Source organism: Ischnura elegans, chromosome 11 (assembly GCF_921293095.1).
Source record: "Ischnura elegans chromosome 11, ioIscEleg1.1, whole genome shotgun sequence".
NCBI classification, from domain to species: domain Eukaryota; kingdom Metazoa; phylum Arthropoda; class Insecta; order Odonata; family Coenagrionidae; genus Ischnura; species Ischnura elegans.
Window position 1 is genome coordinate 79541258 of NC_060256.1, and position 17604 is coordinate 79558861.

The 17604-nt window shown below is 37.1% G+C and overlaps 1 protein-coding gene and 1 long non-coding RNA gene across 3 annotated transcripts; one reads left to right on the plus strand and one right to left on the minus strand.

The window, feature by feature from the left end:
• Window positions 1–188: 188 nt before the first annotated feature.
• On the plus strand, window positions 189–6764 carry LOC124168050. Its single transcript, XR_006866824.1, has 2 exons — window positions 189–681; window positions 6524–6764. It is a non-coding gene; the product is annotated as an uncharacterized LOC124168050 (long non-coding RNA).
• LOC124168049 (mpv17-like protein) lies at window positions 735–14612 on the minus strand. 2 transcript variants are annotated; one of them, XM_046546146.1, is made up of 5 exons: window positions 14169–14612; window positions 6037–6152; window positions 5072–5300; window positions 3334–3465; window positions 735–1042 (listed from the first exon to the last, which is right to left on the minus strand). In XM_046546146.1, the coding sequence occupies exons 2-5, from the start codon at window positions 6084–6086 to the stop codon at window positions 875–877; spliced, it is 579 nt and encodes a 192-aa protein (XP_046402102.1). In that variant the 5' UTR covers window positions 6087–6152; window positions 14169–14612; the 3' UTR covers window positions 735–874. The 2 variants fall into 2 exon arrangements, with proteins under 2 accessions (XP_046402102.1, XP_046402103.1); XM_046546147.1 differs by lacking the exon at window positions 14169–14612 and adding an exon at window positions 5558–5717 and having other exon boundaries at window positions 6037–6114.
• Between the last annotated feature and the right edge of the window lie 2992 nt (window positions 14613–17604).

The window sequence follows — 17604 nt, forward strand, 5'->3', positions numbered from 1 at the left end:
CCCATTCATCGAATCCAGTATGCGCAAAGATTTTGGTTTGGCCTTTTCTTTTACTGTGAATCCTTTGAATTCCCCACCTGTTTCTTTTGTGTCATAGTACTCTATTAACCAATGGATGACTGATATATCCACTAATTCAAGGGATGAATGAATTTAAGAGAGATGAATCAATTATTCACTTGGATGAGATAGTAGCCAGAAAATTAGAAAATATTTTTATTATTTTTTCACACATGTATGGGGGCTAATCCATGTGTTTCCCTGGGTTACCAAACCATTCAATTCTTGCCCATTCAGTTACTCTCAAGAGGTAGCCATGAAATTTATTAAGGTAGTACAACAAAGAATGATGTTCATTAAAATGAGCACTATAAGCATGCAAGGACCTATTAACTTTGGTTTGAAAGATTTTTTCTTTAAAAACTCAGGGTAACCGTCTATAATTAGGACTCTACAGAGAATCTTCAAACCACCTGAGCCTCTGTCCCCAGTCCTAGCTGAAGCACTACATGGCAAGAGGTTTCAATCAAGAAAACCTATAAGTTCTCCTTCCAGCACCACCTTATTCAATCCACAGATCCACACTTATGTGCTATTATTACAACATATGTGAATGTAGTGCTTCAAAAAGTTGTGAGAAAAATACAAGGAAACAAGAAGTAGTATTGGTAAGCACATATGGTAAGGAATGCATTTATCTGAAAATACGCCTCGAGTTCACAAAAAACAGCATGACACACATCAAGCAACATTTATTCAAAATAAATATATTCAACAATTTATAAAATAATTTTAAGGCATAATACTGTTAAAGCTATGTCATTTTTAACAGGCACTGCCATCTATTTAAAAATAGGTATACAACAACTGCTTCTTAGGTTAGAGAGGCAGCTTTCCTTGCTACCTCAGGGTTGGCCTGCTTCATAAATGACAGGAATGTGGTCCAAATGAGGCTACAGATGCTCACAAATGGTACCCGATTCCTCTCCGAGATAACGGAGAAGTTTATTGTCTGTAAAACTGGCCACACGCAAACACCAACCTGAAAAAATAGAAAGAGGAAACTCATTACTACAAATAACATTATGTGTACAAGTAACACTGGCAAGTCTAAAAGAAAAATAGACACAGTTATGAGATGTGAACACCAAAGACATCTGCTGTGACAAAAAATCATTTGAATTTACTAGGATTCAAACCCTTATCTTCCAATTGCTGTTCAGGTATGCTACCATACACAAGTTTTGTGAGCAACAGCCAATATGACTGCAACTGAGGCTAAATTTCAATTCCGCTAAGGTACCTATTGGGTGTGATTAAATTTCCCTACTTTCCAACAGTGATTGATTTTCACCTTGGGTAAACTTCACCATGAAAATAAGACTAGTATGGCTAGTACAGTCAAAGGCTCACTATAGAATTCTACCCATGGTAAATTTGGGCAACCACCACCCGAATTCACTAAAATAATTCTGTAGATGGAAGGGAAATAAAAGTTACCACAAAAAAAGCTGTTCCTCATTAAGCCACTTTTTTTAAAGTTGGAAATAAGGAAATACACAAGTTGCTGCCCACTTTTCAAGAGCTCATGCTTTTAGAAGAGTTTTGGTTCATTAAATCTTTAGCAAGACCTGATCATTGAGGGAGGGAATCACTCAATATCACATAAAAAACAATGAACCATAGTAGGCCAATAAGCAAGGCTGAATAGGTGATGTTTGGTCTGGGTCAATTATTCAATCGTAACAAATTATGAACACTCTACCAAATGATAATGCACTTAAGATTTAGGGCTTCATGATCTTCAGCAAATGAATTAGTTTCACTTTATAGGAAATTTCTCCAACTGCCATCCTTTTCTGCCCCTCCATGCTTTTTGCCGTATCACTGGCATATCTAGCTTTTAAAGCCATTTGCTTGATTCACGAACGCATACCAACAGGGTAGTTTCCTTCATCAAAGAAAATGAAAGGCATTGATTGCGATTCGTTACCCACCATTACTGTATTCATAATATACCAATTATTTCGTTTTAGAAATACAGGTTTAGACGAATGGCAATGGTCAATTTTTAACCTCATTTGAAAAGGGCCAGATTGGCGCCCATGCGATGCCACTCCACGTGACGTCACAGGGACCTAGTTTCTATACGAGAAGATAGGAGTTATACATCGTCTGAGGTTACCAATGCATGCATGAGGCGCAGAGCTCAGGGAAACATGTGTTAATAATCACTTATTAAAACTGGCAAAGGTAGGAAAGTTTTCTTCATTTGATAAGGTATTAATAATCCTTATTTAAGCCAAGCGCTACCAGCCAGCAGGGTACTCAGCTACCCGCTAGCAGCCTGCATCGTATCAGTGCTCAACTCGCCTCAAGGTCACCTCACAGGGCGGCAGCGGGAACCAGAAATACGTCACACGGAGAGATTTCCCGGCATTCATACTTACGCGTCGCGTTTCTGCGCAGTTGAAAATTTTCACTTTTCATTTAATCGCGAAAAATAGATATCGTCATTTAAAAATCTAAAAGCGTGAAATTCGTACTCCAGGAGTAATAATCTTTCGATTTAGGCAATAAAAAAATAATAGGAAACCACCCTATTCCATGCCACTTCCGGAAGAGGAGCAGGGCTTAAAATTTTTCTGATACAGGGGAGTGAAAACTTTCCAGAGGAGATTTTCCAAAAACTCAATTTTCCAAATGGCAGAAATTCCAATGTTTTGGTACCTACATTGTTACTGGAACTGCTTTGGCTCCAAAACTTACTGTTAACATTACTCAATATTTGAAAACTAGATAGATGAACAATTTTTATAAGGTGCCACTTATTCCTCCATGCCAAATAATGATTCTGCAAATACCTGCCAAATCGAAGTTACAAGGAAAAATTTTCCAGAAACTTCAATGGGTGAATAATAATCTCCTAATTTACGCAACCCGCCACAAATAAACTTCATAAAACTTTTTAGACCGCTTCCTAATAAAGTCATTTGATAGAGTTGTATAAAAAAAAAACCCTACTTGGTATATTTTCAAATGCCAAAGGATATTAGTCATTTGCTATGTGAGAAAGTGCAGGTTTACTTAAGTTATATTTAAAAATATATTTTTCAGGTGCCAAAAATTTCTACTCTAAAATACTTTCATGGTAAAACCAATACAAAGAAATAGAGCTTTCTTACAGTAATCTCTAACTTAAGGCCACCTCTCACTTTAGAACATAGTTTTCTGGAGAAACAGTCCATAAGAGATGGATTTCACGGCACTATTGTTATTATTTCTGTATTCTGATGCAAAATTTTAGTTAAAAATTAATAGTTAAGAGGGTACCTTGTACGTAGGCCAGAACTTGTCAGAAACTTCAGTGGCAGCTGCTTTAACTCCTTTACATTCAAGCAATGACATGCCAAAAAAGAATGCAATCATAGCTGCTGGTCCATAAGAAACCTGTTCCACAAGAGCCTGAAACAGGAAATATCCACAAGACATTTAAAAAAATGACCAACCAAGGAAGAGGTATTTTTATTACACATATAAGGAAGAGTATCTGTGAGTAGGTAGTAGGAAATGGGGATTTGAATACTTTATACACATTCCAGTGATCGATTTCAAAGAGTTTTCCCAGAAGAAACATGGTTAACAAGTTAGTCTATAGTGTTCAGTAAGAAGAACCATATTTTGCAACATACAAGTGGAATTAAATAAGAATATAATATATAAAAACAATTATTACTAGAATGATGAAATGAGATATGCTAATTTCTCAGGTAGGACTTACAGCAAAAAAACAAAGTCCCTACAAAAATATTTGGCTATAACTATGAGGTAGAAGGTTACAACTACTTTTGGGAGTCCTAAGAAGTTACAAGAGAATGAGACATATTAGATACAGAAAATAATGAAGGAAAGAATTACTGACTTTTTAATGGAATTATTATTAATAAAAAAATTAAAGCAGTATTTTTCCAGTGTTATATCTTATGTTGTGGACAACTTTTTTATCACTTCCATTAAAATAAATTGCTATGCCCAAAAGCCATTACTACCATGGATAAATCTTCTTAAATGCCTCACATTAAAGGAAATGCATAAGCCCAGATCTAAGGCCCTTATTAGACGAGGTAGCCAGGCGACGTCGCCAGCGACGGTAGCTGGCGACTTCGCTGGCTACCAAACCTAGTAGCCAGTTATGTAGCCAGTTCAGTAGCCAGAATTTTTCCGTTTTCTCTCAATTTGCTGTGAACTATAGTGGACTGCGTTGTGTGAGTGGTAACGTTATCTTAATTTTGTGTCGGCTAACTTCTGGCACTTTTTCACGAGCTCTTCATGCTTTTTCTTTTGGTCGTCTTTCTGCGGCTCTTCTTTTTTCTTCTTCTCTCCGCGTATCCCTTCCACTGAATCAGAAGATGTAGGCATTTTCTCAACTGGCGTGGACATACTGAACAACTCACCCACTCACAACAGAACACAACACAACAGTGAGCGACAGTGAGCAGTACCAAGCGAGGTGTACTGACCGAGTAGCCTGGCGACCTCGTGTAATAAGCTCCGTATGCTACAACGCAGCGTCGCCAGTATGGGTAGCCAGTGGCGACCGGAGTGGCGACGGGGCTCGGTAGCCAGTCAGTCGCCAAAGTGTGGCTACGTCGCTGGCTACCCTCGTGTAATAAGGCCCATAAGAATCAATGACCCACGACAAGCTGGGTAGCCAGGTTCGTCGCTGGCGACGTCGCCTGGCTACCTCGTCTAATAAGGGCCTAAAAGCCACAAAAACATAAACAGCTATACCCTGAAGTTTTTCATATGCATAAATCACATGCTTAAAATGAAGGTTTCTGAAAATATATCATCACTTCAATAATAAATTATAATTTTCAAAAATTTTCAGACGCTGAAAAAAATGTCCAATACATATATTTTACTACCTACTATGATTTCCACATGTTTGATAGACCTTTGGTGGAAACGTAACCCACAAAATGGAATAAGCATGCATTGAAGCAAAAAAAAAATTGTTTTTCTGTACGTGCTTCACAAAGGTAGTTGAAGAATAGAAAATACATCTCACCTTGGTGATGGCAACAGATAGCGTAGACGCAGGCCACATTGCAGAGGAGAGCTTAACCCAGCCATAGAGAGTGGGGGCCACATAGCATGAGCCAAATAGAGAAAATCTAGCGGCTCTAGCAAAGTCTAATTCTTCCCAACTTCTCTTTCCATCGGTGATGCACTGTTGGACACAGCTCCCTATTGGCCATATAGCAGCATACGCTAGCATTCCCCTCACCAGTGGATACCTGCAATTAATAAAGTGGTATGATGGAAGGTGGAAAGAGTGGTGAGTGTGGTAGCCAAGGGAGGTGGGTGGAGTGCTCAGCTGCTGATCGAAGGGTTCTGAATTGGCTTCATAATTGATTTAATAACTCTAGCACAGCCCCAGCATATACAAGTCTATTAGTAAATTGATCAAATAAAACTTAAAAATTGGAGGGCAAAAACCAATTGAACACAAGACATATTTAATCAAAAACCATTTTCATTTGGCGCTCTTTACCTGAATAATACATGATCCCAAACTAGTCCACGGATTCCTTCACCGTTGAACTCCACAAACAATCACATGAAACTCCATTAAAATTGTTAAGTGCATAGTGAATCACAATTACATGAACTTGAACCTCTTAAGCATGCAACATGCACATTTTGCACTTTCACTGCAAAATAAAATATTTGACCATGAGCCCAAAGTGGGAGAGGGTCATTGCAACTGTTTATCTATGACAAATTAACCACATAACTACTGCAAGCTGAAAAAGTAACACATTTCCTAAAAAATATCTCCAAAATACAAGATGGATGACATTCTCTCACTTAATGTGGGAGGTAGGATAATAGCAAAGGAAACTAAGTTAACACAATGATAGTCTCATAATGATGTATTCCATCACCAACTAAGCACTCTTCTTTATTTCAACTATCTACTACATCATAACAGGATGAATAAATGCAAATGACTGTGGAAAAACTACCAACCTCCTAGTGAAGGCAAGCCCTCGATGATATATTCTGTACGCTCCCTGCATTATGGAATTACCTATTTCAATTTCGATTCTAGCAATCCACAGTCATCACCTTTGCTGATGGTTCATCTGGAATAAATCAAAACACATTTAATAAAAATACTAAACATGCCTTTAAAATCCTTTAGTAAGGAAACAATTTAATTAAAAATATCCTAGCAAACTGTGCATAGACATTTTCACTGAGGAAATAAAACCTGATCAATACTAAATGGATCACCAAATCTCTTTCCACCAAAATAATTACAAATGAGTAAAAAATGATAACTTATGAACAATTAGTTTAATGAAAATTCTTTATAATGTATTATATGTACCACTATTAATCCTACAAAAAGAAGTTTTCTGGAATTCATTTAAACTGAGACATGGAATAAAACTGGACACCGAAATAATCGAGCATGGCATTAATGACTTCCGCTTCACTTTACCATTTCTAGATAGGAAGCAGAATCTCCATCTACATGTACATGTTACCCCACAAGCTGCCTCAAGGGGCATGTAGTAGAAGGAGTAATGATGACATCAGCCACTAACAAAAATAAGAACGGAAAAGGAGATGCACCTTGGAGATTTACATCTACTGAGTCATACCTAAATATCCAATTGGCAAAATATCTCTCATTATATTCCTTCTATGAGACTAAGAAAAACAGTAAAGTACCATGACGAAGTACCCTACGTCACTCTGAAAGACAGCAGTTCTAAAAACGGTTAAGCAATCTAGGGGCCATATTCCAGAACCTAACTGATCTTGGGTCCTCATTCTAACTCATTCATGGGCGTACCCAGCGAGGGGCAGGAGGGGGCATCTGCCCCCCAGAAGCAAAAATTGCAAATGTTTTTGAGGAAAATAATATTCTTTACAGCAAATAATTTTGAAAACTAATAAAGAGCTGTTACAGTTTTCTTAAAATGTTGATTTCATTCACTTTTTCCATGCTTAGGTCTTACCTACAACTTGAACAACCATGGCTTGCCTCCCCCCCCCCTGCCCTAGTTTTGATCCCGGGTATGCCCTGGAACTCATTGTCAGTGGTTCAGACCTCAAACTCATAGTCCATAATTTAGAAACTCCCTTCAACTCAACTCACCGGAGCTAGATTAATTGTGGTAAATTAGCAAAATAATGCATTTACCTAAACTATTTTCACATACGCTGTCCTGTTCATCAAAAACTAATATTACTGGAGTCCATTATCATACATGGAAGTAATTTTAAAAAGAGATATTTAATTTTAAAAATGTGAGGTGATAGCATCTTGGAACTTGGCAACTCAATTTGAGTGGGACTCAAAGATATCTCATAATACGAACGTGGTAATTGAGTCATGATCAAGACATTATTTAAAAATTCATATGAACATGCCACGTAATTTAACAGTTTTATGCTTTTATATTCAGTTCAAATAAACATGTGTTTGAATGCATCTCCTTCTTGAGTGGGACCATACTGGACTGGGACCACGTACCAGAAAAAATATTTGAGTCCTTGCCTAAAAAGTTTCATATTTTAAAAAATCAGTTAAAGAAGTAGGGATCAAGGGTTCCTTGTAATATTCAATAGGGTGGTTTCCTATTTTTTATTTATTTATTTAAGGAGTTGCTCACATACAGCATTTCTGCCAATTTATAGTGACGCAGTAACAAACATAAAATTTTAACATAAAAAATTTGAACAGAGAGCAGTGGCATAAGATAGTAAAGAACAAAATAGAGGGCACGAGGAAAGGGAGGTGGAGAGGGAGGTTTATTTATTAGCCGAGGAATGGGACATGGCGAGTTTGACAAATGAGTTTAAGGGCAGAAAAAACGGGTCAATATTGTCTGGTAATGAATTGAGCAGGGAGCAAAGGCGGTGTTGGAGTGAGCGCTTAACGAGGGATAGTCTAGGGATAGGCGTATGGAGTAAGGAATGTGTCCAAGTGGGTCGGCAAGGCACTCTGAAATTAATGGATGAAAGCAAATCAGGACAATCAATGTGTGAATTTAGAATATTGTGAATAAGTTTTAAGTCTGTTTTAATCCTTTGTTGGGAGAGATCAGTCATTAATAGGGAAGATAAGAGTGAGCTGGTGGACATGTCACGTAAGTGGGAAACCCTGCATCTTATGATTCTGGCGAAGAAGCTTGTTATACTGTCAAGAGAGGTGAGGTTAGAGGGGGCTGTGATGGACCATACGGGAGAGCAATATCCAGTGATTGGAAGGATAAATGCCGAAAAATATGATTTTAAAGCTGTGGGATCGGCTATTTCTGTGTAGCGATAGAGGAGACCTAAAAGTGACATAGCTTTGCTCTTGATTAAACGAATGTGTTCCGAGAAGTTAAGTTTGGTGTCAGTATTATTTTTTAACAGCCTAAATCGAAAGATTCTAACTCCTGGAGTACCTATTTCATGCCTTTAGATTTTTAAACGACAATATCTATCTTTTGCACTTAAATGAAAAGTGAAAATTTTCAAGCACGCAATAACGTGGCGGCTAAGTATGAATGCTGGGAAAAGCCCGTGTGACATCATTCTGGTTCCGGCTACCACCGCTTGAGGCCACCTTGGTGCGAGGCTATGGGCGCAGCTACGATGCAGGCTGCTAGCAGGTAGTGCTTGACTTAAATAGGGATGATTAAAACCCTATCAAACGAAGAAAAAATTTCGACCTTAGGCAATTTTTAAAAGGTGATTATTCAGATGATTACCTGAGCTCTGTGCCTCATGCATGCATTGGTAATCTCAGACAATGTAAAACTCCTATCTACTCGTATAGCATCTAGGTCCCTGTGACGTCACGTGGAGTGGCATCGCATGGGTGCCAATCTGGCCTTTTTCAAATGATGTTAAAATTGACCATTAGCATTCGTCTAAACTGGGATTTCTAAAACTAAATAATTTGTACATTTTGAATACACTAAAGGTAGGTAACGAATTGCAATCAATGCCTTTCATTTTCTTTGATGAAGGAAACTACCCTATTTTTTTCATTGTAAGTTTATGTCACAACCTGATGGTGGCCTACTTGTAACAATTTAATAATAAAAATAAAAGAAAAAAGCGGTATCACACACCACTCTAAAGTAAAAAGGAGGAAATGCAATAACTCCTATTGAGAGGAGGACGCTGGTTCAAAATAAGTAAAGCAGGATACTTAAGAGCAGCAATTTGGAGAGTATCCAATATTTTTTGAGCCAAGAGGAAATGCTTCCAACCCATTGAGTTTAAAAGATCTTTAAATTAGCCTGAATGCACCTAAGGAATCCCATTTTCAGCCTTGTGTAAGGAAATATTAAGACTGCTGCAACAAAGACTAACCACAAAAAAATTGTAGACTTCAAAGAACAACCTTCATGGTTATTAAGAGGAAAAATAAACTTCCTATGTACAAATTCATAATAGTGGAATAATGTGTAAAACTTGATGAAATACAAAATATGCATATGATAAATAACTGGAAAGATGAGTGCACAACAAATGAGTCAACCAACACAACATTCTTGGTTTGAATTTTAAGTATTCGTATTCTAGTGATACTGTGGGATTTCTTCTTCCAGCATATATAAATATGATATGAAGCAGCAACAAAAAAATGGATCAAGGACAGAAAATGGAACTACATTACAAGCTTATGGTAAAAAAATTACAATTAAAATATAAAGAAATCGAAGTATCATCATGGGGCTCCCAAGATGAAAGAAGACAACAGTTAGAGTAGGCACGATTATTTCCAGCTGTCAACCAAGTGTAACTATCCTCCAGGAAACATACAGTTAACCAATTGAAGACAAAAATACACATTCCGTTCTTCCCAAGTTTTAAAGAGCATTCATTAGATATGTACATCTATCTGGGGAGTTGAATGGAAGTGAATCCCAGAAATACTCTTAGACACTTAAAAATAAATTTTAATCAGATAAGAGACAGCTCAAAATCACAATACATACATTCTCTGGCCGCAATTAAATACTTAAGATCATACAAAAAAAACATTTGTTAAGTTTTGAAAGGGTTTCAACCAACTCCCTTAATAAAATTCCTTCTTTATGGGTATTATACCTGTCACCTGCTTGCAAAATGGCCAATGGCAGCAAAGTTTGGCATCATTTTTACCTACCAGGCAACAGAAGTATAGCCGTTAGTGAAAACTTACAGTGAGCATTTGAAATAAAATCTAACTAACAATGTGATGGGAAAGTTGCTCCTACTTGGCTCTCCATTCAAAAGAAGTACCTTCAATATTTTATAGACTAAAAATATAATCCTAGAATACTAGAAGGCTCTTGATACCATAGACCAATGGTCTGAGATTTGGAGTCTGAAAATTAATCCGGCCAAGTCTACCATTCACCCTACGCAAGTCTATCCTGAGTATAAATTACCGATTATCTGGATATCATATTCCTTCGGTCACTTCTCAGAAGGATTTAGGGGTTATTTTTTACCTTAAGCTGCTCTTTCGTGAGCACATTAAATCCATTTCCACCCGCACTACGTCTTTGGTGGGTATGATGTATTGCCACAGTGAGGTGTTGGATTTAATTGCTCTACGCACCTTCTTCCTTTCCTGTGTCTCTCCGGTCCTAAAATACTGCAGCCAAATCTGGTCTACGGCCCCACCTTCTTCATTAAAGCTCCTGGGACGCCCATTGAATTTTTTCCTTTCTATTGTCCGCTACTGCCACTTGCCTTTTCGCTTCTTCTCCCTCAATAAGATTAGATCCTCTCTTGGCATTGCTACTTTAGCTGATCGCCATATCCTCAATGACCGGAGATTCTTCTTAAATACCATTAATGGCAAATACAGATCATCTGACCTTCTTTCTTTTTTTCCACTTTATGTTCCTTCGCACGTGACAAGGTCGAGTGACCTATTTCATTGTTTCACCCCCCGCCTTTCTGTTTCTAAATGTTCTTTTCTATTCAGACTTCCTTTTTCCATTAACTCCTATGCCAAATGTGTTCCAAATTTTGATCCTTTTTTTCATCCCTCATCCATCTTGCACCATCACTATCGTAATTTTCCCCCTATTCCTCACACTACCCGATGAAATTTATTATTCTTTGTTATTTATTTGTAAATACTGTTGAATATGTTTTGTTCATTATTGGTTACATTGCTTAATATTATGAAATTGTTTATCCTGTTATTGTAGTCCTCTGTAAATGGCCTCGTGCTGTTTTTGGATTAAATAAATACTATTAATTGTTAAGCACCATCATATGAATGTGCATAATGTAAATAATCAACATTGGCCCACGATGCTTTTCTTCTTTTTGCTTCAGTTTTCTACATAATTTAATTGCAAAAAGAATATACTGCAGTTCTTTCACCAGAAAACATCAGATCAACACTGGCTTCATGTACTATAGTTCCAATATTATGTACTTCACATTACATGTTTAATCATGTCAGCGTCAGCGCACTGTCCAAAAAAGCATTTTTCCTTGCTTTCATTGGTAGGTGCTGCATGCCTTCTTCACCCTACCGACTCCTCACCCAAGACATGACAACAAAGGCTGAGGGAGTAAGGGGTAAGGAAAGGGACAAAAGGGGATAGGTTAGCCATATGATGACTAAACCTTAATGCAAGCTGCCAACCTATGTTGTCTTATGGAGCAGTGTAGATCATGCATATCCTTGGAAAATTTAAGAATACCAAAATAAAATGCACACTCAATAAAAAATTAAGAGTACATATATAGGAAAGGTAAACAGTCAACAGAGACAAAAATAGGGATGTAATGAAAAAGCATAAACAAACCATAGGAGATGAATCAGACATTCAAGAATGTAAAAGATCAGGAGGGAAAGTGACATAGAGTCTGCAAATCCTAAAATATGAGGGCTGCTCAGAAAGTAACCACCATTTGCTCACTACGTGAAAAGGGGAGGGGGCAGTGTCGCCATTGTTGCATCAGCATGCACGGCAGGGCGGTCAGCATACACTTGTAGTAGAGTGAAGGTTGTTTGAGAACTAGTTGTTTTTTGGTAGCTTGTCAAAATGTTTGCTGCAATAGAAAATCCTGCCAAGTGTGAGCTGTTATTCAATTGTTCATAGCTGAACAATATTCGGCAGCAGCAATTCATATGGAACTTTGAGCTTCGTATTGCCCAAAGATTGCGAGGGAAGGAGTTGTTCTGGAGTGGATATATGAATATGAAATGGCTTGGCTCCCAGCAATTTGAGGATGATGAAGATACCATAACCGGATGGCTCAAGGCATTGGTGGGAGATTTTTTTGCAGAAGGAATTTCAAAGTTAATTTATATTTATGATAAGTGCCTAAATTTTCATGGAAATTATGTTGAAAAGTAAAGGAAAGTCGTAGTTTTAAGATGTATATATTAAATTTTGTAAATCTACTTTAGCGTTTTATTTAAAAAAAAAAGGTTATTTTCCGAACAGCCTACGTACATTTAAGTATTCCCTAGGAGAATTCATAAAGTACCTTAGATATTTAAATATACAGCAGATATATTAGCAACAGGATCTAGTGGTGTGAGGAAAAAGCACCAGTCCAGTCAACTGAGGTTGGACTAAGAAAGGATATCCTTCTTAAGCGTGGACCAAAGATTCAGATCACGATAAATGGAAAAATGGACATGACTACTGACTTGATTAAAAGAATATTTATTCCCTAAAGATTTATTCAAACAATGATAATATGATCAACCAACTTCAGTAAGTAAATGACTCTCATGAAGCAAATACCAATAATTACCGCAGGTAGAGTATTTTCATTCAAAGATAGCATCAATTGACATTTGTGGTCCTAGTAGTAGTTCTAATTGAAATTTGATTTCCGGCTTTTCTAAACCTAACTAGGCACTTTTTCATAAAATTGATTGTAATTATGACATGGGAAAGACTTCGCTTGTTAAATGAAAAGGAAATAGAACTTCCATAAACCTTAACAGAATATTCATCAAATTTATGCTCAGGCATTCAACACAAGCTGTGGTGGCAAATATGACGCTTTTGTCTCTCTTTCAAAAAGAACGCTTAAGAATACTTAATCTAAAACACGGTAGGTGTGTAGTTCTCTTTACACTGAGGGGACAACTTGTAGTGCCTCAGGACATACACTATATAATACAGACATACTCGAAATTTGTTCATGGATTGTACATCCGATGCACACCATTGGGGAAATAACAAAATTTACGCATTAGACTATGAATCGCAACCTAAACGTCTCATCATAACGTATTATTGCTTTAATGAGCAATGAATGCAAGTCCTTACAAGCTCAGGCATATAACCTTCACGAGAAGAAAACTATTTTTCCAACAATAGCTCGACCAATTCGCAGTGGAGTTAGCGAGAATGAGCATTCAATGGAAAAGAAAAACCTGTAGAATTATTCCGCGATACAATCATCGATAAAATAAATATCCTTGCCGTAAAGAATGATTCCACGTTGATGTTTCCGGCATATATTTCATAACCACTTGAATAGAAGATGGGCTCTTATTTTACTGTCCTTGGGTAAGAACATCATGAAAAATTAAGTTAATGAATATCTACCACCAAAGATAAGGAGCAGTGCGTCAGAAATAAGACCAAAATTACGTCGTTTCCGTCACGATGACCCACTTAAGAGCAAATTCTAAAACTCTAGCCTTGTAGTCAACATTGATTCTATTCCAAGTGACCCTGCCCTACTTAAACTAAGTGTCCTTAGCCTTCATTTAACGATCCCACGCACCCTAGTACACATACAGCAATAACTTTAATGCAAAATGCAGCAATAATGAGAAAAAATATGAAAATGTAAATGGAAAGATTATGGAGAAGAACATACATAAATATAACACATACCACGACCGAATATCTCAGACATGCGGTTTATTATAACAAATTATAGAAATAAAATTCCAACCAATTCAGCAAGGTTAGAGGGAAAATCAATTCTTTTAAGTCATTATTCAGTTTAACATCCAATGAGCTGGATTTATTCGAGTTATACTTTGAGAATAAAATTTTCACTTCAATAATTTATAACGTGAACACTAACGTATGAGCGACAATTATAACAAACCAAACGAACCGATTAAACATCAGCGGTTATGCAGAAGTATGAATACTTACATTTATAAAAATTTATTCCAATTTTAACTTCATAAACGATAATGAAGGGGTTTATTCAATAACCAAGCGCTGAGCGATGCTACATCTACGGTGACAACTTCGAATATCAACACTGGAGCGAACGTTGCGTCCCATTCCTAAAAGGACACAGAGACCTAATTGTGGACGCAGTTGTGCAATACATGGCTAGTTATTGGCTGATACACGCCATCTTTGCAATACTTCGTTCTCAGCAAGGACGGGAGGCGTCTTTAGTCATTTCCGCAAAAAGAAACAACTTCTGTTGATGTCATCATAGTCGCACAGAAGAGAGTTCCTCGTTTCCGTGCGCAAGATTCGTGTCTTATCAATTCCACAAGTGATAATTCTAGGACTACATATCAAGACAAGGATTCTAGACAGTCGTCTAAGCGCACTATTATGTTTAAGCAAAAATTCCTTAGGAACTTGTTTATCATTTCTCCTCCTATACCGTCCACTTCTCCTATTTCCGTCATTCGTCATGCGCAAGCCGCTTCGTCGCTTCGTGGGAAAAACAAATGAAGGAATACCGGGTAATTCCAATCATTCCAATCGAGGAACCATATAAATATTAACTCTATGAAAAGAGCATTCCATTTCATTCATCCGTGAAAGCGTGTTAAAAATGTTCGATGATGTATTCAAGTTCTCATTTTATAGTTTAGATATAGTGTCTTCCTTGAAAAAATTACTGGGTTCGATCAGGTTCGATCGTGATACCAGTGATACATAATTCAACTGCCACTCTCGTAATTCACGTTCGCATTGCCTTGAAAGTCGTTTTCAACCTTGAAAACCATTAAAAAAGTTCATAGGAGGACAAACCAAGCTATAAAGTGACATTTGTAGGCATTGGGAAATTTATTTATTTAATCCAAGAGACATTTAAAATGCTTTCTTTGGGATGATTTGCCCAACCCCACTTCACCTTTCAGATTACTCGTGCCAATGGCTGTGAGAGTCACTTAGGGAGAAAAATACCTCCTTATTCTGCCAACCATAATACTACTGACAAGGTCTAAATGAAGAGGTAAATGTACGTATAAAGTGCCATAAGTATACAGATAGAGAGTCAATAAATGGAAATAGGTTATCCCTGCAGGAATTTTGTGAAACTAAAATAATAATAATAGTAGTTGATTCATTCCCAGAGGTAGTATGGATATTGAAGTTACATATCCGAAAAAAAGTCCGGTGATAAGAATGGAAGGTTGACCTCTGTGTGTACAAAGTTTTTCCATCAATACTTTCCCAGGAAAGAAAAACTGATTTCCAACAGTTTTGAACCTCATTTGAATCTGATCTGAATCCTTAAAATCTGATTTGACTCTGTATTGACACTGATTTCCACTGGTTTCCAGCGTACAGGAAATGGAAGGAAGTGATTTGAATCTCATTTCCATTGTAACTGGTTTCCAGCCGTCTTCCACACGGACTGTATTGACACTGAATTGAATGTCATTTGAAACTCTTTTCCTTATTTATTGGCTTGAAAGTGTTTTCCACAAGTGCTTTCCAACAGAGTTGAATTGTAGAATGAATTTGAAATTCTCTTGAAATGAGTGTCTTATAAAAACCTATCTCACACAGGCTTTACGACTGCGTTGATTGGAAAATTACTTCTTCTGAGGTGTCAATGAGTATATTTAGTTCAAAATCATGGTCAGAAATAATGACGTAGAGGAAATATGTACTTTGCCGTCTTGCAAAAATTCACGGGTGATGAAAAAAAATTACTGTACATCATCCATATTTTGTACTGTGCATCATTTCACCTGCTGGAACTCACCGGGCATGCAATTTAAGTGGCTAATACGGCTTAAGCACGTTTAAACCTCACTTTGCGCCTTCGCCTTTAAAAAAAATATAGCGGGCATAGTGCTGCCACCTAACTACAAAAGATAGCAAACCAAAGTAGCAACGCCGATACGCCGATTCCGTTCTGAATGTTTACATGCTTGTGGTTCTGTTTTGTGCTAAAGTAATAGGGCGTGGAGAAAAAATAATCATATCAGTATTATTTAACCAGTGCTAAATTCCCGCAGCGTTGAATTAAGCCATTCGTGCATCTCTTCTGTCTTCAAGCGACAGTGGAAGTCTGATGTGATTTCGATCTTTTGTGTTTTCATTGAATAATTTATCTTGTGTCAACAGATTTTGAGCGATTACTAATATTTTTGTATGCAATATGTATAATATGTACTTGCGTTACGTCGCCGAAGAGAACCTACCAGGATTTTCAGAGTATTGTGTATCTTGCTGGTTTGTTTGTGCTAAGTGAAACGACCGTGTTCATGTATTTAAACATTAATGGCAATTAAGTTTCTGTAGTGTAACATACAGATATCGTTGGCTTGATGCTGAACCAAAATTATTTTCATAAGTCACGTAAAGAAGTCTTTCTTTCATAAAGGCATCTGAAATATTTTTTAGTGTTGTGATTTTTCTGTTAATTACGGAAAAATTTGTGCTCTTCGATAATTCAAGATTGTGGAATCTGATGTAAGTTGTTGTTGTTCTGGTGCAGTGACTGTTCTGTTACTCTTGGCAAAACTTTTGCCTTTCGCTGACTTTTCAAGAACTGATAAACAATTACAAAAAGCCCAACTAGTTTGTCTAACTCTCCTTCAAATGAGATTTCATCTGTAAATTCTGTGTTTCCCTTAATTATTTCTAACGCATGAAATTGAGACTTTAAGTGTATTCTGCCTCAGAAGTTTACCAAATTAGATGACTATGTATTTTCAATTGAATATGTACTTCCAATAGGGTTTGTGCATACTTAATAAATACGTTAATAGAGCCTGTGTTATTTTGCTGTGGTGGGAGACTTACATGAAGTTCATTTTGTTAGGCTGTATTTTGTAAACTTTTTTCAGCTGAGTCTACATCCAGATTGATGATAGAGATGTAGTATGTGAAGTTAGAAACGTTGGTTGAGTGCAGCTCTGCGAAACTTGGAATTGGCGGAAATAATTATTTCCGCCTCGGGTATCAGCAGTTAACTCATGTATCCGAAGTTAACTTATGCATCAGCAGGTCATAGGAGGTGAGAATCGAGTCGCAAACAAGATTCAGATAGGTATGAAGGTGGAAAACAGATTCGAAATAGCTTAAACGGGGAAACCGGTTTCAAATCTGTTGAACAGTGGAAACCAGAGGCAAACCACATTCATGGAAATGAGTAGGAAAACAGCCGCCATGTTGGACCTTCACAACTAATTTCCCACTGTCTTCCTACTGATTTCCAGCTGTTTCAATTTTCAAAACAGATTCAAAGGAGAAGGAAATCAGTGCGTCAAACCTGTTGGAAATTAGTGTCAAATCTGATGGAAATCAGTTTTTCCTTGCTGGGTTAGTACAGCATTGATAAGTAATGGTAGGCATGATTTCCGTTGTGATTATTGTTTGATGA

Coding starts and splice junctions, on each gene's coding strand:
- LOC124168049 (XM_046546146.1), bottom strand. CDS start 6,086: ATGCAGGGAGCGTACAGAATATATCATCGAGGGCTTGCCTTCACTAGG. Junction 3,466..5,071: donor TATCTGTTGCCATCACCAAG/GTGAGATGTATT, acceptor TTCCTGTTTCAG/GCTCTTGTGGAACAGGTTTC. Junction 1,043..3,333: donor AGTTCTGGCCTACGTACAAG/GTACCCTCTTAA, acceptor CTATTTTTTCAG/GTTGGTGTTTGCGTGTGGCC.